Source organism: Aquarana catesbeiana, linkage group LG08 (assembly GCF_042186555.1).
Source record: "Aquarana catesbeiana isolate 2022-GZ linkage group LG08, ASM4218655v1, whole genome shotgun sequence".
NCBI lineage: Eukaryota > Metazoa > Chordata > Amphibia > Anura > Ranidae > Aquarana > Aquarana catesbeiana.
In genome coordinates this window covers 61191736-61216426 of record NC_133331.1, presented here as the reverse complement: position 1 = coordinate 61216426, position 24691 = coordinate 61191736, and the positions used below count along the sequence as shown (strand labels likewise).

At 43.5% G+C, this 24691-nt stretch overlaps 1 protein-coding gene across 3 annotated transcripts in view; it reads right to left on the bottom strand.

Moving 5' to 3' along the window:
* Nucleotides 1-23474, bottom strand: part of SMNDC1 (survival motor neuron domain containing 1) — a 45651-nt gene extending 22177 nt beyond the window's left edge. Inside the window, exons 1-6 of one of the 3 annotated variants that reach the window (XM_073595902.1) lie at nucleotides 23340-23474; nucleotides 17295-17388; nucleotides 11747-11866; nucleotides 9963-10105; nucleotides 4147-4308; nucleotides 85-247 (exon numbers count right to left, since the gene is read on the bottom strand). In XM_073595902.1, coding sequence (XP_073452003.1) covers nucleotides 85-247; nucleotides 4147-4308; nucleotides 9963-10105; nucleotides 11747-11866 — 588 coding nt within the window. In that variant the 5' untranslated portion in view covers nucleotides 17295-17388; nucleotides 23340-23474. The remainder of the gene's footprint in view (nucleotides 1-84; nucleotides 248-4146; nucleotides 4309-9962; nucleotides 10106-11746; nucleotides 11867-17294; nucleotides 17389-23339) is intronic. The other 2 variants (XM_073595901.1, XM_073595904.1) reach the window with 2 other exon arrangements.
* Between the last annotated feature and the right edge of the window lie 1217 nt (nucleotides 23475-24691).

The window sequence follows — 24691 nt, the reverse complement described above, 5'->3', positions numbered from 1 at the left end:
GAAATTCACACCGGAGTTCAGCTTTAACTAGCAGACAGTACAGCACAAAGCATTTTGTTTTAAGCACACTGAATTGGAGAGTACCTGTCGTACCTGGCCTTTCTTATTCTTAGAATAGGCCTTGTTATTAAATTGTTGCCATTTTGATTTCTGATCCTCTCGCTCTTGCTCCAACTCCTTTATCCTCTGAGCTTTCTTCAGTGCTTTCTTCTTCTTATATTCCCTCTGCTGGGCAATCTGTTCTTTCCTACAAAAACATTATATAAAGGTCAGGTTCCAGGACAGCACACATGGATCTCCATTAAACATGCTGCAATAACGGATTTTTTTTAAACGTTGGCACAGGCTTTTTGGCACATTTTAAATGATAGCGTATATAGTCAGAATATAATGTAATGATATACAGTGCCTAGAAAAAGTATTCACACCCCTTTAAATTTTCCACATTTTGTCATGTTACAACCAAAAACAAATGTATTTTATTGGGATTTTATGTGATAGACCAACACAAAGTGGCACATAATTGTGCAGTGGAAAATGATAAATGATTTTCAATTTTTTTTTTACAAATAAATATGTGAAAAGTGTGGCGTGCATTTGTATTCAGCCCCCTTTACTCTGATACCCCTAACTACAATCTAGTGGAACCAATTGCCTTCAGAAGTCACCTAATTAATCAACAGAGTCCACCTGTGTGCAATTTATTCTCAGTATAAATACAGATGTACAGATCAGGGATAAAGCAGCCATACACTATACGAAAAATCGGCCGAAATTCGGTCATTTAGACAGTTGGGACGTTTTTGAGCGGAAAAAACGAAGGACAAGTTTGGAATTTTTCTGCCGAACGAACGATAAATTGAAAGGTTAATGTGTTTCCCGTCCAAACTGTTTGCACTAGGTATATGTAAAAAAAAACAACAAAAAAAAAAAAACGAACAAAAAATTGATTCATTTATGTCCACTGAACGATTTATCGATCATTATATGATGGCACTATCGTTTGCTCTCACGGGCGAATGTTCGTTTTTCGATTTTTCGTGCAGTGTATGGCCAGCATTAGGTCATAAAAAATATCCCAAGCTTTGAACATCTCATAGAGCACTGTTCAATCCATCATCCGAAAATGGAAAGAATATGGCACAACTGCAAACCTACCAAGACATGGCCGTCCACCTAAACTGACGGAGAGCGTTAATCAGAGAAATAGCTAAGAGGTCCATGGTAACTCTGGAGGAGCTGCAGAGATCCACAGCTCAGGTGGGAGAATCTGTCCACAGGACAACTATTAGTTGTGCACTCCACAAATCTGACCTTTATGGAAGAGTGGCAAGGAGAAAGCCATTGTTGAAAGAAAGCCATAAGAAGTCCTGTTTGCAGTTTGTGAGAAGCCATGTGGGGGACACAGCACACATGTGGAAGAAGGTGCTCTGGTCAGATTAACTTTTTGGGCTAAAATCAAAATGCTATGTGTGGCGGAAAACTAACACTGAACATCACCCTGAACACACCATCCCCACCGTGAAACATGGTGGTGGCAGCATTATGTTGTGGGGATGCCATTTTGCAAATAAGAATGGGCAAAAATATCACTCTAGATGTGCAAAGCTGGTAGAGACAGTCTCAAAAAGACTTGCAGCTGTAATTGCAGCAAAAGGTGGTTCTACAAAGCATTGACTCGGGGGGGCTGAATACAAATGCACGCCACACTTTTCACATATTTAATTGTAAAAAAATTTTTAAAAAACATTTTCCTTCCACTTCACTTTCTTCCACTTTGTGTTGGTCTATCACATAAAATCCCAATAAAAGACATTTACGTTTGGTTGCAACATGACAAAATGTGGAACATTTCAAGGGGTATGAATACTTTTTCAAGGCACTGTACCCTTTATTACATGGAAGTAGCACTTTGAGGAAGGCTTAGAGCCCTTTCACATTGAGCCGCGTTAGCGTTAAAGCGGTGCCTTACCGTTGTTTTAGCGGCGCTATTCGGCTGCTATCAGGGCACTTTTAACCCCCGCTAGCGGCCGAAGAAAGGGTTAGCGCCCCAAAAGCATCGCTGCCAAAGCGCTTTGCAGGCGATTCGGCAGCGGTGCCCATTCATTTCAATGGGCAGGGGCGGTGGAGGAGCGGTGTATACACCACTCCTCCACCGCCCCAAAGACATCACTTGTAGGACTTCTTTTTTTTTTAATGTCCTGCCAGCACTCTGGCTTTCACACTGGGGAGGCATGGGAGATGTTTTTCAGGTGCTTTACAGAAGCTATTTTTAGCGCTATAGCGCCTAAAAAACACCTCCAGTGTGAAAGGGGTCTTAAGGTTTGTGCTAATGACAGCGCAATCATAGGCATTGTGTGCATGCACATGCTCCCAGACAAGGATGTTTTTTAAACACTTGCCAGCCGGGCCAATTCTGACACTTGCCCCCTACATGCAAAATATCTTCTTTTTTGTTGCTCCAAAATTACATGGAACCCCCCCCCAAAAAAAAAAAAAAATTAGGAGGAGGCAACATATCTCCTCCTCACCACCTGTCAAACATGCTCGGATTGCTTTTCAGAGAAGCAGCAGTGCCTGCAGCAATTGTGTATGAGCCCTTAGTGGCATTCAGGAGCAGCAACCTCAAAGCGGAGCTCCAGCCAACCCCCCCCCTTAAAAAAGTTACAAATACTGTAGCTGCTAACTTTTAATATTAGGACACTTAACTGTCCAGGGCTCCTGCGATGTCGGCACCCCAGCCGATTTTTCAAAAACAGATACCAGTACCTCCCAAACAGAGCTTCCTCTTTTGGGTTGGGAATGGTAAAACCCTGCGGTTGAGTCACGGTTTTACAGCCCTCACTGCCCACCCTTTTTTGCTGCTGAGGCAGCAGCCAAAAGGTGTACACATGCCACAGCAGGAATTAAACCCCCGTTGCTTTTGGTGGGTGCTACCGCCTGCCAATCGGGATCACTTCAAACAAATGGGGCCACTCTGCAAGTGCCTCGAAACTGCATGCTTCTGTGGGGTCCAAGGGGTTAAAGCAGGTGGTGAGAAAGCAACACAAAGCTGCCTGCTGTAATCCCTTGTTTGCTGTAATGCACAAGGTTGCAGGGCACTTGCAGAGTGACCTCATTCAGTTCAATGCGTCATGCTTGACATGTGTACACCCCGGCCGCTGCAGCTAAAGGGGGCGCGGTTGCGGAAGGGGTGGTGAAAACACACCTGAATGATGAGGTTTTACCACCCCTCAAACTGCAAATAAATGAACACTTACTATTCTGAGCCCCCTATAAGGCTGCTTTCACAGACATGCGCTGTGGTTTACCTGCACCGCAGGTGCAGCACAGATAATCTGCGACTTTCCTGCTCTTTGCCATAGAGTTCTTATATATCCTGCAGGTGTGGTGCACCTTCAGAAAGTGCACCAAACCCGCAAAAATAATAGAAGTCTATGGCTAAGCATGGCAAACCCACAAGGAAGCTGCAGGTGCAGTGCATCAGTGTGAAAGGAGCCCTATACTATTATGCCCAGTGTATTGCTTCACACTGACCTGAAAATCTCTTCTTTTCTACTGCTGGTACCATTCTGGAGACCGCTCGCCAGGATAAGAGGTGGAGTGCAGTTAGTATCACTCTGCATAGGACAGGAGCCAGCACTACATAGGAGGTATCGGCTTATGCGGCTCTTGCTCCCTACTACAGCTCCAACTTTACAAATAGCCCCTCTGCATTGCACTCTGATGTTCTAGGCTGGCGGGTCAGCAAGCCTAGACCACTTAAGGTGTGACACGTGGGGTATCTATTTGCTTGGTGCAACCTCATCTTTTATATTTTACCAAACAATTGGGTCATTTATTGGGTTTGTGTGCCCTAAAATGAACTTTAGTGTAATTTTTATTGAAATCTTGCGTTTCCTAGACCTTTGCAGTAAAATATCATGTGATATAAAAAAAAAAAAAAAATTATACTACCACTATTTTATTCTCTAGGGTGTCTACTTTCAGAAAATATATAATGTTTTGGGGGTTTATGCAATCTTTAGGTCCAAAATTATTTTGTAAACATATGTAAAAAAAAAAAAAAAAAAAAAAAAAAAAAGCAAAAAGGCTTTAAGGTACATAAACATGGCACTGGTTTGGAAGATTGGAAGACATACGCACTTTGACATGGGTAGGCTGCCGCTGACATCCTTGGTTTTCCTTCCCTCTTCCAAGGGTTTCAGGTTGAGAAGAGATGTGACTTCAGCATTTCCGTAACCCAGGAAGGTGATGGCCGCTGTGCCGTTCTCTTCATCTATCTCCTCGATCTCAGCTTCGTACCACCTGTAAAGAGATCATGGCTGTAAGCATGTGAGTAATGGCCTTCAACATGGCATGACGCCAACATCACACAGTGCAAATCAAGAGCCCGACCCCCTTGTCTGCAGTTACCCAGCTAACATCAAGTATACATCATGACAAAACCTTTTTTCCCCCCCAGTTTTGGTTAACCACTTCAGCTCTGGAAGATTTACCCCCCTTCAGGACCAGGCCATTTTTGCGATATGGCACTGTGTTAATTTAACTGACAATTGCACGGTTGTGCGACACTGTACCCAAATACGATTTTATGTCCTTTATTCCCATAAATAGAGCTTTCTTTTGGTGGTATTTGATCACCTCTGCGGTTTTTATTTTTTGGCGCTATAAACAAAAAAAAGACAATTTTGAAAAAAAAAAAAAAGGCCAATATGTTATCCGCTACATATTTTTGGTAAAAAAAAAAAATCCCAATAAGCGTAATTAATTGGTTTGCGCAAAAGGTATAGCGTCTACAAACTATGGGATATATATTTTTTTTATTTGATTTTTTTTTCACAGGTCCCAGAAGATTGCTTGGCTATCCAGGAAGCGCAAAGCGCACCCGGCTGTAAAGCCGCACGCTGTCAGAGCCAGGTGCCCACACTAGTGATGCCCGTGCGGGGGAGAGAACTGAGGCTTCGGGCAGCCGCATCGCTGGACTGTGACCGAGTCTGTGTTTATTAAAAGTCAGCAGCTACACTGCACTACACAAGTGGAACTCCTCTTTAACATCAGGGGCGATTAAAGGGTTAACTGTGTGCCTAGCCAGTGTTTGTGTACTGTGTGGGAGGTGCTTTTACTCTGGGAAGGCATTGAGCTATGTCCCTGCTTTGCAGGAACACAAGATCAATACCTTTCCTACTGACAGAACAGCAACCTGCCTTGTTTACATAGGCAGACTGCCATTCTGCCAGTGGACGTCGAGTCTGCAGTACCTGCAGATCAGCTCCTGCTATGTCTAATTGCAGCGGGAGGAGGTCGCCGGCAGCGTGCCCCGTGATCCGGTCCAGAGCGATCACCATGTCGCAGTATATGAATGGTGAGCGGTCCGCAAGTGGTTGAAAGTAGGCTAGGAGGCCATGTTTTTACTGCTATTGGGAGCTCCATTACAGAGATTTCAAATTCACTTTTTGCCTGGTGAAACCATGTGCAGGACAGAAAGTGAGAGAAAATCTACAAACAGAGAGAGAGAGACAAAAAAAAGGAAGAGGGACTAGCCTTCCCCTACTCTACTAAAGAAAATCATTATTTTGATTTCCTTTTGGGGAGTTCTTCTTACTTCCGGTCTGCTAAAATATTGCCATCTGGACAGGAAGTGAGGGCAAATCTCTCTAATGGAGCCCCAGATAGCCATAAAACTTGACAGAGGTTCTAACCCTTCCGACTACCCAAAACTAAGAAAAAAAAAGGTTTTGACTGGACATACACTTAAATTTATTGTGACTAATTGCAATCATGTTTTTACATCACTGTCACTTGCTAAAAAAGAATGAATAAGACAGGGAGGTCTGATTTATCCTCACAGCTAAGAAATTGACTTCAGGTTGGCCATACAAATGCAGTGAGAGGAGACCTGTTTTCTCTGCTGTAGGTAGCAATGCTTACAAGTCCTATCCCTCCCCCAACCTGTAAGTGAATAGGTCAAAGGAAAAGCAGCCGACTGATGAGCTCACCTCTCCACTCCCTACTTCTATCAGCATGCCCTTTGTCAGCACAAGAGCATTGCAGAAATGACTGGCTCTTTGTGCGGTTTCTCCCTCTCCCAGTCTGAGTCCTGCTGTACAGGGACTGCAAAAGGCTGCTGTCAGGTCAAATTCAGGTTTACACTGCTTGTTAAAAAGTAGAATTCCAGGCCAAACCTAACTCGTTTTAAAAATGCACCCCCGCCCCCCCAACATCTATGATGACTAACCTGTGTAAGAAAGAGGTCTATAAGCTACAGTGCATCCAGAAAGTAATTACAGTGCTTCACTTTTTCCACATTTTGTTATGTTACAGCCTTATTCCAAAATGTATTAGATTCATTATTTTCCTCAAAATTCTACAAACAATACCCCACAATGGCAACGTGAAAAAAGTTTTTTTTTAAATTTTTGCATATTTATATATAAAAAAGAAAAAAAAAAATCACATGTACTGTAAGTATTCACAGCCTTTGCCATGACACTCAAAATTGAGCTCAGGTGCATCCTGTTTCCACTGATCATCCTTGAGACGTTTCTACAACTTGGAGTCCTCCTGTGGTAAATTCAGTTGATTGGACATGATTTGGAAAGGCACACATCGATCTATAAAAGGTCCCACAGTACATGTCAGAGCACAAACCAAGCCATGAAGTCCAAGGAATTGTCTGTAGACCTCCAAGACAGGATTGTATCGAGGCACAGACCTGGGGAAGGGTACAAAAAATATCTGCAGCACTGAAGGTCCCATTGAGCACAGTGGCCTCCATCATCTGTAAATGGAAGAAGTTTGGAACCGCCAGGAATCTTCCTAGAGCGGACCGCCCCGCCAAACTGAGCGATCGGGGGAGAAAGGCTTTAGTCAGGGAGGTGACCAAGAACCTGATGTTCACTCTGACAGAGCTCCACCGTTTGTCTGTGGAGAGAGGAGAACCTTCCAGAAGAACAACCATTTGTGCAGCACTCCACCAATCAGGCCTGTATGGGTAGAGTGGACAGACGGAAGCCACTCCTCAGTAAAAGGCACATGACACCTGAAGGACTCTCAGAACAAGAGAAACAAAATTCTCTGGTCTGATGAAACAAAGATTGAACTCTTTGGCCTGAATGCAAGCGTCATATCTGGAGGAAACCAGGCATTGCTCATCACCTGACCAAGATCATCCCTACAGTGAAGCATGGTGGTGGCAAGATCATGCCGTGTTTTTCAGCAGCAGGAACTGGGAGACTAGTCAGGATCGATGGAAAGATGAATGCAGCAATGTACACAGACATCCTTGAGTGGCCCAGCCAGAGCCCAGACTTGAACCCAATTAAACATCTCTGAAGAGATCTGAAAATGGCTGTGCACCGACGCTCCCCATCCAACCTGATGGAGCTTGAGAGGTCCTGCACAGAGAAGAATAGGAGAAAATGGCCAAAAAATAGGTGTGCCAAGCTTGTAGCATCATACTCAAAAAGACTTGAGGCTGTAATATAGTGCCAAAGGTGCTTCAACAAAGTATTGAGCAAAGGCTGTGAATACTTATGTACATAGGATTTTGTTTTTTATTTTTAATAAATTTGCAAAGATTTCAAACAAACATCTTTCAAAGTTGTCATTATGGGGTATTATTTGTAGAATTTTCACAGAAATAATGAATTTAATCCATTTTGAGCTGTAACATAACAAAATGTAGAAAAAGTGAAGCACTGTGAATACGTTCTGGATGCACTGTAAATTCAGGCCACTCAGGTCCCATCACGTGATTCAACTCTCCTGTGTCAGTCAGTGGCAGCTGCACTCCCCTGCAGGCACAACTGATTTAAACGGGGATCACATGATTGGACCAGGGCAAATCAGATAGAGCACACTTCAATTCCTGGCTGGGGGACATTCTGGCCTGCTTCCTTCATTCATCGGATTTCAGTTCTTTCATGGAAGCTTAGCATCACACGTGGATGTTACCTAGGTTGGACTTTATTCTAATGCAGCCTGCCTAGGAACACTCACTGCTCCAGACTGACATTCACTAATCAAGGAATTTTGATATATGAATAACTCTTTCCACTGCTTGCAGCAGGTCTAAGGAGTAACGGAGGCGAGGTGCTGTGCGGTTTTCAAAAGCTATGAACAGCACCCTATACAGCATCATATACTTACCTGCTCTGTGCAATGGTTTTGCACAGAGCAGCCCAGATCCTCCTCTTTTCCAAATGCCCCCATAGCAAGCCGATTGCTATGGGGGCACTTGTGCGTGCGTGCTCCCGACCCGTTTTGTGTCCATAAGACACACAGGACGGGGTTTGGCCCCGCCCTCTGCTCTTTCCTCATTGGCTGTAATTGATAGCCAAAGGCTGCTGCTGCTGTCTCTCAGCTTATGAGGAGGCAGAGAGCTGGGAGAGCAGCCGCTCTTGTGCACATCACTGGATCAGGATAGGGCTCAGGTAAGTATTGGGTGGGGTGGAGGCTGCATACTGAAGGTTTTTTACCTTCATGCATTAAGGTAAAAAAACCTTCGGCTTTTACAACCACTTAAACATACTGATGAGGGCAAAGAGAGGAACCAGGAAAGGAAAAAAAATAGGCAGATTAAACTTAAAGGCTAAGTTCACCTAGATTAAAGTGGAGCTCCACCCACTTTTACAACTCTTCAGCATCCCTCACTAAACTGTGCACTGTAAACGAATTGGATATTTTTAAATTTGTTTTCTCAGCACCTACTGTATATCTGCTGTATTCATTTTTCACATCCTCCTCCCTGGCCGTGGCCCATCACATCATTTCCTGTTTGCAATGCCTTCTGGGAAGGGGCGGCAACTTCCTCTGACACTGTCGTTGCCATGGAAACCTGACCTGAAACCTATTACACTGCTTGTGCTGCACTGAGCATGTGTGAGATCTGCAAGGATGAGATCCAGGAAGAAATACAGTCTGGCTTCAGATGCCCACACTTAAGATGGCCACGGCCTGCTGTAAGTTTATAAATTAACAAACTACTGCTATAAACAAAACAGACCTTAGTTTACAGACTAACTTTACTAGAATACATTAAACGTATTATAGGGGTATTTTTATTTAAAAAGTATAATTTCGCCCGGAACACCACTTTAATGTACTTATTTTGCAAAAATAAAACAGCTTTGCATTAATTCTACACAGGCTTACCTCACTCTCTTCATGTTTAAACACACTGCTCGATTACTTCTGCCTTACTTCCTGGACAGACTTTAGGTCATGACACAGGAAGGAGATCTTGGCGTTTTTTAGGGGAGGATTGATTTGGGGTCTTATAGACCCCAGATCTCTCCATAAAGAGTACCTGTTACATGGGTGTTTACATTCCTTGTGCAAGCAAAAGAAGTGATTAAACAAAATGAAATCAACTGTGTAAAAAAATAAAATAAATGAATAATAATAATGATAAAAAAAGAATAAAATTTAATTGCCCCTGTCCTCCCATGCAAAGGTGAATGCACATGTCGGTGGCGCACACACGCAAACAGCGATGGTCCCACACATTTGAGGTATCAGTGCAAATGTCAGATCTTGGGCAGTAATTCTAGCTCCAAACCTCCGCTGTAAATCTAAAAGTAATAACCTGTGTAGGCTTTTAAAGCTTCGCTTATGGATAGGTAAATTTACGTTGTTTGACGCCGTTGCACAGGCGTGCGCAATTCTAAAGGGGCTGGGACAAACTTAGATTGGGGGGGGGGGGGGGGGGGGGGGGGGGGTTGCGCTCATCTTTAGTTTTGCCAAAACCAAAATACACCACTGCCTATATTAAGGATTTTCAGATACACCCTTTATAAAACAAACAAAGCCAGCATTTCTGCCAAGCAACAGTTGAGATGCTGTTCCCTGCATGCAATCTACAGGGCTAACACAATGTTACAGCCGCAACAGAGCAAGCACATCTTACCAGCTCACAGTACATCATATGGTAAACCAATACTATGCAGCCTGCCACTTACTGTCCATCTTCCGTCCATACTGACATACAACGCTCCCCCACTGTCCAGACCTGGCTGCCACCAGCAGAGGCCTGACCATCTGAATCGTCAGGGGTTTCCGAGGGTTGTGAGGCGAGAAGGTCTTTAGTCAATTCAATGACTTCCTGAAATTATAAAAAAGTAGAGACTGTGCAGACTTGTGGTTGAAAATAAAACTCAATCCGTGCACTTCCAGACAGCAAAGAACCAGAAAACTGAGGGAAATCTGATGGTTTCTTTACAAATGGAAGAAGGTCTCCTGGTTATCTTTAAAGCAGCTCTTGCAGTAAAATGTCCACTTACACTGTCTGGACCCCCATCACAAATCACTTACTATTGTTAGGTGTAAAATGTATCGCTAAGAAAAGATGTTAAGATTTATAATTGACCTCACCTGGGTGAGGAGGACATCACATTCTTTTCAGCTTGATCCTGGGGAATACAGAGCAGCCAAAAACTCACAAGACTCTTTTGCAATGACTGGAGTGTCGTCTTGTGAGATTTTACCCCCTCTGCATTTCCTGGATTCCTGCTGGAAAGAGGACGACACCATGCAGAAGACACGGGTAGGGTAAGCATAGAAGGCCTTTTTTTTGTGTGTACAGGTACAGTTTACACCAACAGTTTATTTATAGAGGAGGAGGGGGCCCGGGAAATCTGAGCGACCTTTGCATTCTACTGCAATTTCCATTTATAACTTCCACAGCCTGGAAAAAAATGAAGGTCGGGATTTTTGCCAGCGATTCAAAAAGTACGATCTTGTCAACCAAACTTAATAAAATATTTAAACGTTTCTAAAAAGTTTCTACCAGGTTTCTGATGTAATGATCAAAGTTCCTCCCATCTAATACAACAAATTCAATTTAGCATTCCAAGAGTGCTGTGAATATATACACATATATATACACACACACACACACAAAAGTATTGGGGCACTTGCCTTTACACACACATGAACTTTAATGGCATCCCAGTCTTAGTCTGTAGGGTTCAATATTGAGTTGGCCCACCCTTTGCAGCTATAACAGCTTCAACTCTTCTGGGAAGGCTGTCCACAAGGTTTAGGAGTGTGTCTATGGGAATGTTTGACCATTCTTCCAGAAGTGCATTTGTGAGGTCAGGCGCTGATGTTGGATGAGAAGGCCTGGTTCGCTGTCTCCGCTCTTATTAATCCCAAAGGTGTTCCATCGGGTTGAGGTCAGAACTCTGTGCAGGACAGTCAAGTTCCTCAACTCCAAACTCGCTCATCCATATATCTTTATGGACCTTGATTTGTGCAACTCAATATTAAACCCTACAGATTAAGACTGGGATGCCATTAAAACGTACATGTAAAGGCAGGTGTCCCATTACTTTTATACTGTATTTACACACACACAGAAAACTTTTCAGATTTGGATAGAGCAGGGAAGAAACAAAACCTCTGACATTGCCCTCTGGTGGCTCTTAAAGGAACCCCATATGGGGTTTCACGCAGGGGAGCCATTCTGCCTCCGTAAATACACATGAGCCGTACAGGAACCGGATAAATGTGTGCAAAAAATGCAAACACAGCTCTGGCACCCAAAAGGTTAAAGTGAAAAAGAAAATGGGGAAACATCCATGTATTCTAGATGTAATGAAAAAACATTTTTTTTTCCATTTGTCCCCAGACACTCACTTTAAAATCACACATGCTTCTTAGACACAGATAAAACACAAACAGGGGCTCTCACCACTACTAAAGGGAATACAACTCCATAGGAACCATTGTGGCGCACACTCACCGTTAAATCCTTTTTCAGTTTCAGCAAATCCTCATTGTCGGCATCAGCGGTCAGCGCTGCCTCCACCTGCTGGAGCTGGGCTTTGTATCCAGCCAACTGCTTTGCGAGTTCTTCAGCCATCTGTACAAATAAGCATTTATGAGTTTACTCTACATTTTGATAAAATTTTGTATCCAAAGCAGTTACTTTAAAATGCTGAGATCTCTATGTTGTAGCATTTAGCCCCCAGCACTGTGTGATTGCAGTACAGGACGGGACCAATATACAAAAGAAGAAGAGGTTATATATATAGGATATGGGGCTAGTAAAAGCTTAACTAAAAGGACTATTGTTGCAATGGGCCCCCCCCGCACTGCAAGGGTTGAATGCTTGTTTAGTCTAGGGGAGCAGGGATAATCTGTATTATTTACCCCATTCCATGTTCCAGCAACCTCTAGCGCTGTTCTCTTCTGCCCCTCTGCCTTATCACCTACAGTGCAGGACATCTGCGTTGTATGTGGAGAGGCGAGAGTGAGACCACAGCTGGAAGTTAATTTCATTGCCGAAAATATTTTCGGCATAGTTTTCGTCAGATGCATGTTTTCAGTGACGAAAACTAAAAACGAGAATAAAATTCAAATCAAGTCAATTGATGAAAAATATGACGAAAATCAATTCCAAGTTTACCCACCTGAGCTTTCGCTGTCTGTTAAAGCCCCAGTTCCCTGACTTTACTGGCTGCGAGACGCAGGCTCCCATCAATCCTTTCCTATGCAGTTCCACACATTACATTCATTCACATTATTTCTTTGGCGCCCTCTGCTGGCCTTTTCTAAATCGGCAACAATATTTCACCCCCAGCCTATAATAATACAGTAGCACAGTAAAAGTTTAACCTCTTGCGAATCGCCCCACGCACATACACTGTGGCAGGGCGGCTGCTCTGTGTCAGATCATGAACCTTCCGGGTCTGGGGTGCGTGCGCCGCCAGTGACCCGATCCGACTAGACAGCGGGATTCAATCAGCGGGTCCCACCAGGACCCGCCAATCATTCAGAGACAGGCAGAACTGTGTTCTGCTTATGTAAAAACAGGGCAGATTAACGTCTGTGAGAGGGGAATATACTGATCCTTCGTTTCTGCTAAGCAGGACCACAGATCTTTACCTTCCCCCAGTCAAAGCACCTCCCATGGCACACATTTAACCCTTTGATCGCCCCTGATGTTAACCCCTTTCCTTCATTAGTACAGTGACCGTGCATATTTTTTTAAGCACTGATCACTGTATTATTGTCACTGGTCCCCAAAAAGTGTGAAAAGCATCAGTTAGGTGTCCGAATTGTCTGCCGCAATATTGAAGTCCTGCTGTAAGTCGCTGATTGCCGCCATTACTAGTAAAACAATAAAAAAAAGGTTAAAAAAAAAAAAAAAAAAATAGTTTGCAGATGCTATAACTTTTGCGCAAACCAATCAATATACGCTCATTGGGATATTTTTTTACTAAAAATATGTAGCAGAATACCTATTGGCCTAAATTGAATTTAAAAAAAAAAAGTGATTTTTTTTTTTTACACTATTTTTTATATCAGAAAGTAAAAAAAATTGTTTTTTTTTTTCAAAATTGTCGTTTTTTTTTTTGTTTATAGCCCAAAAAATAAAAAACCCGCAGAGGTGATCAATACCACCAAAAGAAAGCTTTATTTGTGAAAAAAAAAAAAAAAGAAACATTTTACTTGAGTACAGCGTCGCATGACCGCTCAATTGTCAGTAACGCAGTGCCATGTCGCAAAAAATTGGCCTAGTCATGAAGGGGGGGTAAACCTTCCAGTGCTTTAAGTGGTTAAACATGTATTGCACTACCACATAAGAATGAGTAGGGAGCATCTACTAAGCTGCTGAAAGAAAAATAAAATTAAAAAAAAAAAAAAAAAAAAAAAGGTTTTTCCTTATATTTAATGTTGCTAATATATTCGGGCAATATGTGCAATGGCATTAACCCCTTGCCGCCGAGCATACGCAGATACGTGGGCTCGGCTTTCAGGGGTTATACCGGGGGTTAAGCTGCTCGGTTGTTATCCCGGAGGCGCGGGACACCCCCCCCCCCCCCGCTGCTCTTACCGGGCTTCCCGACCCACCGGGAGTCCCGATCATTGATCTGCCTCTTCCAGCGGCGAGAGTGAGACTGGCACAAAGCCGGAAACGGCTTCGTGCCAGTCGTCTCTCTGTAACCACGGAAGTGACGTCACTTCCTGATTACTCGGGTGCCAATGGCACCGGTTTTTAAAAAATATACAGTATTCAGAATCCGAAAACGGCGATCTCAATACTTTAAAGTGTAAAGGAGGGATTGGAGGTCTTTTAGACCCCCCCCCGTTGCCTCCATAAAGAGTACCTGTCACTACCTATTACTGTCACAAGGGATGTTTACATTCCCTGTGACAGCAATAAAAGTGATCAAAAGTTTAAAAAAAAAAAAAAAAAACACAAAGTAAAAAAATAAAAATAAAATGAAATTACATTTTTTTTTTGTTTTTTTTAAAGCGCCCCCGTCCCCGCGACCTCGCGCAGCAAAGAAAACGCGTACGGAAGTCGCACCTGCATATGTAAACGGTGTTAAAATCACACATGTGAGGTATCGCCACGATCCTCAGAGCGAGAGCAATAATTCTAGCACTAGACCTCCTCTGTAACTCTAACCCGGTAACCGTTTTTTTTTTTTTTTAAATGTCACCTATGGAGGTTTTTAGGTACAGTAGTTTGTCGCCATTCCACGAGTGTGCGCAATTTTAAAGCATGACATGTTTGGAATCCATTTACTCGGCGTAACATCTTTCACATTATACAAAAAAATTTGGTTAATTTTACGGTTTCGTTTTTTTAAAATTCATGAAAGTGTCTTTTTCCTCAAAAAGTTGCGTTTAAAAGACCGCTGCACAAATACCGTGTGACATAAAATATTGCAACAATCACCATTTTATTCTCTAGAGTCTCTGCTAAAAAAAAAATATACCTAATGTTTGGGGGTTCTAAGTAATTTTCTAGCAAAAAATACAGATTTTACCTTGTAAACACCAAATGTCAGAAATAGGCTTAGTCATGAAAGGGTTAAAGCCAATAGAGTTTACAGTTTTTCTATTATTTTAAAGTTGCACTTCTGTTTGTCAAAAAGCAATATTGTTGTTTGTTTATGAAATTTGGTATTATTTCGTATATGGCTAAATCTGTGTCTAATGCATGTTCAAACCTTAAAGAGGAGCTCCAGTCTGGAAAGCTGCTGACTGTAGCTGCTGACTTTAAATATAAGGATACTTACCTATCCTAGGATCCTGCGATGTTGGCACCTCGAGACGCTTAGTCAATCCTTCAGGCTCCACAGCCAGTTTCCTACTGCGCAAGAGCAAGTTGCGCTTTCTGAATGATCCCGCTGTCTTTTGGGACCTGGCATCTTAGACAAAAGACTAGGACTAAAACTAAAATTGAAATTTGACGTCAAAATTAACACTGGCTGGAAGTGCCTTAGAAAGGTGAGAGCACCACTGGATTGGTTGTATGGTTGGAGAGAGCCTGCCGGAGCCAGGAATAAGCCTACGTTCACACTGCTCTGTAGCAAAATTGCGGAAAAAAGGCATACGCATTTTTGCTGTGTTTTAGATGTGTTTCTGGTTGCCTGCACCAATTAAAATAAAAAAAAACATGCGACAAAAAAAAGAAAACGCACCAAAAAAGCAAATGTAGGAAGTTTTTGATGCATTTTCCATTGATTTCAACAAGGTGGTGCATTTTTGGTGCGCTTTTTAACACCACACCCAAGATGCGGCATGCTGGACTTTTCAAAATGCACCGCACCCGCAGCGGTGTGAAGAGTCCCATCAGATTTAAAGGGAAAATTTTCTTCCAAGGTAAAAATGCATCAGTGTGAAAAGACCCTAGGGCTCCATTTCCACCTACACAGATGTGACAATGTGTTTTTTCGTGTCATATATAGCGCAGCCCATTCATTTCAATAGACTACCCTATGCCTGAAAATAATATGGCAGGTGGGTTTATGACCCGAGGGCTACACCATCCCCACCAAAGTGAGGCATGAGAAAAAGGGAGCAGGTACCGGTTGAAAAAAGTACTTCACAGTTTCATAATTGATAAGATTGAATAAAGACACCAGACCATCTAGTTCAACCCGTATGGATGTGTGTATGTTCATGTGAGAGTGTTATAAGGTCAGTAATATTGCCCATATCCCTGAATATTGTGTTCGCTAAGATGCCAATCCAACAGTTTTTTTTAATTAATCGACACTCCCCACTGACAACACCGATTGTGGAAGGGAGTTCCACGTCCTTAAGGCTCTAACAGTAAAGAACCCCCCTACGCAATTTAAGGTTGAACCGCTTTTTCTCCAATTTCATTGAGTGGCCGCGTTTCTTCTTAAGCTCCCTGAAAACGAATAGTTTCCACCCTATGCTAGAATCACCATTGAGGTATATGTATATCGCTGTCATATCTCTTTTCCAGGGAGAGTTTAATGTTTGTATTCTTTCCTTCTAACTGAGGTCCTCCAGTCCCCTATTAGCTTTGTCGCCCTTCTCTGGGCTCTCTCCAGTTCCACCACATCTGTCCGGAGAACTGGTGACCAGAACTGGGCGGCATATTTAAGATGTGGCCAAACCAGAGTCTTGTAAAGCGGTAGAATTATATTCTTATCTCTGGCGTAAATCCCCTTTTTATGCATGTTAAAATTCTGCTTGCTGCAGCACGGCATTGCTGCGCCTGCGATCTACTAGGACCCCCAGATGATTCTTCTCCATCTCAGAAACCCCATTGGTCCTCCCCCTAGTGAGTAACTTGCATTCATGTTTTTGGCCCCATGTGCATCAATTTTACATTTCTCAACAATAAACCTAAATTTGCCAAGTAGTTGCTAATCCCTTAATTTTATTGAGGTCATTTTGTAAGGTTTCTATACCCTGCTGTGAAGTCATTGCCCTGCTTTGAATTGTCAAACACTTTTTATGCATTTATGAATAAATTAATCATAGTTGGTGCCAGGACAGAGCCTTGGGGAAGCCCACTTACTACGCCAGACCATTCTGAGTACACATTTATCACCACCCTTTGGTCGCACCCCTGTAGCCAGTTTTCTAACCAGGTATATACCTTGTGGTCTATGCCAACACACCTCAAATTTGTGAATTAGGTGTTTATGGGAACTGTATTAAACGCTTTTGCAAAATCCCAATACACGACATCCACAGGCCTTCCTTTATCTAGATAGCAGCTCACTTCCATGTAGAATGTTAGCAGATTGGTTTGGCAAGAACGATCTTTCATAAATCCATGTTGATTACAACTAATGATACTGTTTCCATGTGCACATTCATGGATATAGTCCCTTATCATCCCCTCCAATAGTTTACATACTATCGATGTTAGACTGATGTCTGTAGTTTCCAGGTATATGTCTCTGCCCTTTAATGAATATTGGTACTACATTGTTTTTTTGTCAATCCACTGGTGTCATTCCTGTCAGTTTGCTGTCCATAAAAGTTAGGAATAACGTTCTGGCTATTACCTGGCTAAGTTCTTTGAGGACTCTTGGGTGTAAGCCATCTGGTCCTGGTGATATATTTGCATTCAGTTTTTCAAGTCTTTTTCGGACACCGGTTCTGTTAGCCACAAGGGTACATTCGTTACTAACGATCCAGTCTCGATTACTATACCCCTCCTCCTTTGTAAAAACTGAGAAGAATGCATTTAGTACAATTGCTTGCCCTTGTCCTTTGTAACCAACTTCCCCTGATCATTTTTTATGGGGTCAATATGTTCTGACCTCACTTTCTTACTATTAATATATATATATGTTTTTAATTATTTTTTTTTACTCTCCTTTGCTATGTGCCTTTCGTAGTCTATTTGTGTTCTTACACTTCTTGTTGCAATCCTTGTAGGGTTGGAAAGCCAAAAATTACCCTTTTTTTTTTTTACTTTTCAACCTTTTTACATTAAAATTTACCCACCCAGGTTTAACCTTAGATTTTTTATATTTGTTGCCCATTGGAATGCACTGGCTAATACTCTTATTTAATATGTTCTTAAAGCACTCCCATTTTCTCTCAGTGTTCAAAGTTTCTAGAATTTGATCCCAAGAAATTGGCTCTTGCAATTTAGTGTACTTACACTACCCTCATGCCTCCATTTACTATGCATGTAATTACCCTGTGATCGCTTCCTAAGTTGTCCCATAATTACACATCTGCGATCAGATCTGTTTTATATGTAATTAGTAGATCTAGCAGAGCACTATTTCTAGTCGGGGCATCTACTAAATGACCCATGAAGTTGTCCTGCAAGACATTTTAGAAATAGCGAGCAGTTCCCTCTGCCCAGTCAATATCTGGATAATTGAAATCCCCCATTATAACATTGCCCTGCCTTGCCGCCATTCCTTACTGTAACAAGAGGTTAGACTCCTCCTCATCCTTCAAGTTAGGGGTCCTGTAGCATACACCCACACCTCTCCCCCTCTTCTACCTTCCCTGTCCCAAGGAGCCCCCATGGACAGCGTGAAGCCAGTCATGTGAGCCATCAAATCAAGTTTCTGATACATCATGTATCAGCAGCTCCAGTTCTATTTTCTTAGCTAGACGTCTAGCATTTGTGTACATTCTTTTTTGTTTTGTACAAGCGCATATTATTTCCGGAGTTGTTCTGAGGCTACATTTGTGTTCTGCCAACCTATTCATCTTTAGTTTAGGTATTCTGGTTATACCATTAATGCCCCCCAATAGTACCCTCCGACTTTCGCTCGCTATCGGCTATCTTTCTCCGATCTTTATTGGGATGGGTCAGCTCAGGACTGGCTACCCTAATGCTATTCCTTCTACCCAGTCTGTCACCCAACTACTCTGCTGTGGTGCCTGCACCCTCCATATCTCCATCCACCTCTGCACTGGCCCCTGCCAGCACCTGACGGGTACGGTCCAAACTCGCTTTCAAGTTGCTGATGCTTCCTTAGATACAGGAACTGCGTTTCCAAGGAAACAACCAGCTCACATTTTGCGCTGCAGTATTCGCCCTCGAACGGGCCAAGAGCGACAGAGGCCATCGCCTGTCCCTTCCGAACAGCGATTGCCTGCTACCCAAAAACTGAAATAATTCCAAGTATGTATTAGGGAGGAGGAAAGGTTAAGATGTAGTAATGTATTAAAGTGTAATTCCATTTTAAACCTAACTAAGCTAAAATCTACTCCCACAGTGAAAATTATAATATAACTGCGCTAAACCCAGTGAATAAAAATGGAAAAATCAGAGGTGCTACACAGGAAAGTGATAAATATTCAATAAGGTAGTGTAAAAATGTAGTATATTATTAACACATATAATACCAAAACATAGAAGTGTTCAAAAATTGGTGAATATTAAAATCCAACCAATACAATGAAAAAATAATACAAAAGGTAACTAAAATCCCATAGTGAAATTCAAATCTATGAAACAAAAATAAGAAGTCCAACTGTGAAATGAATATCTTCCAACATGAAATATATTCCAAGACTGGTGAATCCTTAAAGTGAAAGAGATTAAACACTCTTACCAGAGCAGGTGGATCCGGATGTCAGCGACACAGAATCAGACAAGCTTGGAAATCCAGATAGGTGTCTCTCCCAGATAGAAGTGGGGACCTCAGATCTCGGATGACATCTGCTCTTGGCTGCAACAACCTCAGCAGTATCCACCAAAATGGAAAAAGCCGGGCCAGGCTTACCCATATGTGATCACTATTTTAATTGTTTTACATTGGTTGGTTTCAATAAACCTACTTTTTTGATCTGAACCACTCCTTCTCTTTTCTTCTCCTTATTTTGGTCGGATGAGAGTTTTTGTGGTGTTCCTATTGGATTTATCGCCCTTCCGGTTTGGTGGATACGGCTGAGGTTGTTCCAGCCAGGAGGAGATGTCATCCGAGATCCGAGGTCCCCACTTCCATCCAGGAGCGCCACCTATCTGGATTTCCAAGCTTGTCTGATTTGGTGTCACTGACATCCGGATCCACCTGCTCCGGTAAGAGTATTTAATCTCTATCACTTTGAGGATTCACCAGTCTTGGAATATATTTCATGTTGGAAGATCTTCACTTCACAGTTGGACTTCTTATTTTTGTTTCATAGACTTGAATTTCACTATGGGACTTTACCTTTGTATTATTTTTTCACATTTTTTCATTGTATTGGTTGGATTTATTTGATTGGTTTGATTTTGGATAATATTCACCAATTTTTGAACACTTCTATGTTTTGGTATTATATGTGTTAATAATACACCACCTTTTCACAGCGCTACATTTTTACACTAAAATCTACTCCCACCCCCATTCTAAGCCTATTCTTTCTACCCTGTAAAAGGAAAGATTGCCTATACTTACCAATTCTTAAAGGGTAAGTTCACCTTTACAGAAAAATCTGTAAGGTGAATTTACACAGGACCCCCACCCCACCCACCCACCTTGGTCTCGCTGCCACATCCGGTCGCCGTTTCACCAGTCCGGGGATTAGAAATCCCCCATGACTCAATCACCTAAACGTACCTTGTAGAGGCAACGCTAGGAGGCATTCTAATTGGGTGGCGCCAACCAATCAGAATCTGTGTAGCCTGCCCTGTCACCGCAGGCGAAGAGGAGAGAAAACCAGCGGGGATTTCAAATCCCCACACCGGTAAAGCGGCTATATGACCTGTCAGTATGGGTGATTGCCGGACTCCAGGTCAGCGGGACCGGGTACGATGGGGAGGGGGAACTGTACAAGTTCACCTTACAGATTTTCTGTAGAGGTGAACTTACACTTTAAGTCGCTCCAGTCCTGATCTGCCCAGTGGTGGCTTCAGTGTAAAGGAGAGAGCAGTGACAACAGCTGCAGAGCCTGGGCGATGACATCACCCATAAACTTACTACGGGGCAGCCATTGTCGGCGGTCCTTCCTCTACACTGAAGCTGGCACTAGGACCAATCATGTGACTGGAACAAAGTGACTTCAGAATAGGTAAGTACAGGCATCTTTCCTTTCACAGGGTAGACAGAATAGGCTGGGAATGGGGTAGATTTTAGCTTAGTTAGGGACTGACAGGAATTACATTTTAAATTTAAGTGAAGGTCTGTTTTAACCAGTTTTACTACGGCAGGTTGGCTCCCCTGGGCAAAACAATGTTACCTTACGTTGCTTTGCCTTTTGGATACTGGGGGGTTCACGCTCGCCTTCGCTGCGATGACCGCCGGGCACCCGTGATTGCTCGTGACAGAGTGAGAACCGGGATCTGTGTGTGTGTAAGTGTAAACACATAGATCCCGGTTCTCTCAGGGGAGAAGAGACCGATCTCGTGTGTTCATACTGATTATGAACACCGATCTGTCATCTCTCCTAGACAGTCCAACCCCCCCAGTTAGAACACAGTGAGGGAACACAGTTAACCCCTTCCCTACCAGTGACATTTATACAGTAATCAGTGTAATTTTATAGCACTGGTCCCAAATATGTGTCAAAAGTGTCCGATGTGTCCGCCGCAATATTGCAGTCCTGATAAAAAAAAAAAAAAACGCTGATCGCCGCCATTACTAGTAAAAAAAAAATAAATAAAATGCCATAAATCTATTCCCTATTTTGTAGACGCTATAACTTTTGTGCAAACCAATCAATATACGCTTATTGCAATTTTTTTTACCAAAAATATGTAGAAGAATACGTATTGGCCTAAACTGAGGAAATTTTTTTTTTTTTTTTAAATTGGGATATTCATTATAGCAAATAGTAAAAGATAGTGTTTTTTTTTCAAAATTGTCGCTCTTTTTTTTTTGTTTATAGCGCAAAAAATAAAAACCGCAGATGCGATCAAATACCACCAAAAGGAAGCTCAATTTGTGGGGGGGAAAAAAAAAAGGACATCAATTTTGTTTGGGTGCAACATCGCACGACCGCGCAATTGTTAAAGCGACGGCAGTGGCAAATCGCAAAAAATGGCCTGGTCATTGAGCAGCCAAATCTTCTGGGGCTAAAGCGGTTAAAGAGGAAAGAGATCCTGTCTAAAAGTCTAAAAAAAAAAAAAAAAAAAAAAAAAAAAAAAACTCACGGCGGAGTGGGGCTGGGAGTTTTCCTCAAAAAAAAAAAAAAAAAGAAAATCTGCGATTTAAAAAAAAAAAAGAAAAAAAAAAAAAAAAAAAAACTCGATTCACATCGAGTTTTCTTTTTGGGACACCGCGCCGGTCCTCAGAAGCTGTGGGCAGGAGTTTTTAGGCGAGGCAGTGGCTTCGGCCTAGTCCACAGCGGCCTCGCGGACTAGGCCGAAGCCGCGGCCTTGTCTAAAAACTTCTGTCCGTAGCTCCACAGAACCGGCAAGTTGAAAAAAAAAAAAAGAAAAAATCGATTTGCTTCAATTTTGAATCGATTTGACCTCTCAACTTGATTCAAGATTTAAATTCCCCAGCCCTACGGCGGAGGGATAACGCCAGGGATCACACACGGCGGAGGGATAACGCCGGGGATCACACACGGCGGAGGGATAACGCCGGGGATCACACACGGCGGAGGGATAACGCCGGGGATCACACACGGCGGAGGGATAACGCCGGGGATCACACACGGCGGAGGGATAACGCCGGGGATCACACACGGCGGAGGGATAACGCCGGGGATCACACACGGCGGAGGGATAACGCCGGGGATCACACACGGCGGAGGGATAACGCCGGGGATCACACACGGCGGAGGGATAACGCCGGGGATCACACACGGCGGAGGGATAACGCCGGGGATCACACACGGCGGAGGGATAACGCCGGGGATCACACACGGCGGAGGGATAACGCCGGGGATCACACACGGCGGAGGGATAACGCCGGGGATCACACACGGCGGAGGGATAACGCAGGGGATCACACACGGCGGAGGGATAACGCCGGGGATCACACACGGCGGAGGGATAACGCCGGGGATCACACACGGCGGAGGGATAACGCCGGGGATCACACACGGCGGAGGGATAACGCCGGGGATCACACGGCGGAGGGATAACGCAGGGGATCACACGGCGGAGGGATAACGCAGGGGATCACACGGCGGAGGGATAACGCAGGGGATCACACGGCGGAGGGATAACGCAGGGGATCACACGGCGGAGGGATAACGCAGGGGAACACACGGCGGAGGGATAACGCGAAGGGGGGGAAATCACATAAAGCGGGGGTGGAGGGGGATCTCATGATGGGGGGGGGGGGTCAAATCTCATGGTGGAGGGATAACATTGGGGGGGGACTCATGGTGGAGGGATAAACGGGGGATCTTAACTAAGATAATCCCATATATTGGGTAGTCCCCGTATAGTGAAAGAAATGAGCCGGCGGAGGGATATGGTAACACACTCAGTAAATCACAGGCGGAGGGATATCAGCCAGGTCGGCTCTGTACCGGCGGTGATCCGTATAGGAAGACTCATAGGCCGCAGAGGAGAGGAAGATGAGCTCTCCCTCCTCGTCCCCCTCCACAATCCTGTCCGCTCCTCCGCACTCCCATCCACACAGAGCCACCTACACTGCCCGGAACACACACCTTCCCTCAGCCCCCAATACACTCACCGTCCCCGAAGCGCCTCTCTCCTCCACACTCAGAAACCTGTACTCTCTTCTCGCGATACCTCCAGATCTCGCGAGCCTGAGGAGGAGCCATTAGTGGGGGTGACGTCACCCGGGGGACTGTTGCCACGGTCACAGAAATGCAGCATTCTGACGGGTCGCCTAATCTGACGAAACACCTCCTACTACAACAGGGGGCCGAGCTCTAGGGGAGGAGAAACATGTGAGGGAAGTGGATGGGAAATGACAAAGGGCTGCACACGCGCCATTGCTCTGTCTATAAAGGGGAAGATATAAAGCGTTGCACACATTCCATTGCTCTGGCCATATACACAGCACACGCTCCATTCCCCAGTCTATAGAAAGGGGTGAAGGGAAGGTTTAAATGGTACACACTCCATTGCCCGATTTACATTGAGGGGAAGATATAAAGTGCTGCACTCCATTAACAGTGAAGGGAGTATACAAGATCTATTCAGAAAAAGTCCAGCAATTGTTAACCACTTCAGCCCAGGAAAGATTTTACCCCCCTTTCATGACCAGTCCATTTTTTTGCTATTTAGCACTGCTCTACTTTACCTGACAATTGTGCGGTCATGCAATGCTGTACCCAAACGAAATGTATATCTTTTTTTAACACAAACAGAGCTTTTTTTTGGTGGTATTTGATCACTGCTGCGTTTTTAATGTATAAATGAAATTAAAAAGCAGAACAAAACAATATTTTTTACTTTCTGCTATAAAACGTATCCAATAAAAAATGTAAAAACAACGAATCTCGATTTTTTTTTTGGCCAAAATGTATTCTGCTATATCTTTGGTAAACAAAACTTGTGTATATTGATAGGTTTGTGTGAAAGTTATAGCGCTTACAAACTATGGGATATATACTGCAATTTTTATTTTTTTTTTATACTAGTAACGGCTGCGATCAGCGACTTATAACGGGACTGCGATAATGTGGGAGGCAATCTGACATTAGCTGACACTGGGGGGAACTACCAGTGACATTATAATAAATCAAAACGGAAGCAGACAGAATCAGTGCACAGCTGCTGCAAATTCTGTCTACTCCAGGCTTTTTTTTTTATTTAATCTCTTTTTTTTATTAAAGTGATTGTAAAGGCTCGTTTTTTTTTTAATTAATAAATAACAAACATATCATACTTACCTCCACTGTGCAGCTCATTTTGCACAGAGTGGCCCCGATACTCGACTTCTGGGGTCCCTCGGCGGCTCTTGCGGCTCCTCCCTGCATCAGATAACCCCCCCCCCGGGGCGTTGCCTTAGGAGGAGCCTGGAGCGCCAGCGGGGCCCCCTGAAGAAGAGGATTGGGGCTGCTCTGTGCAAAACCA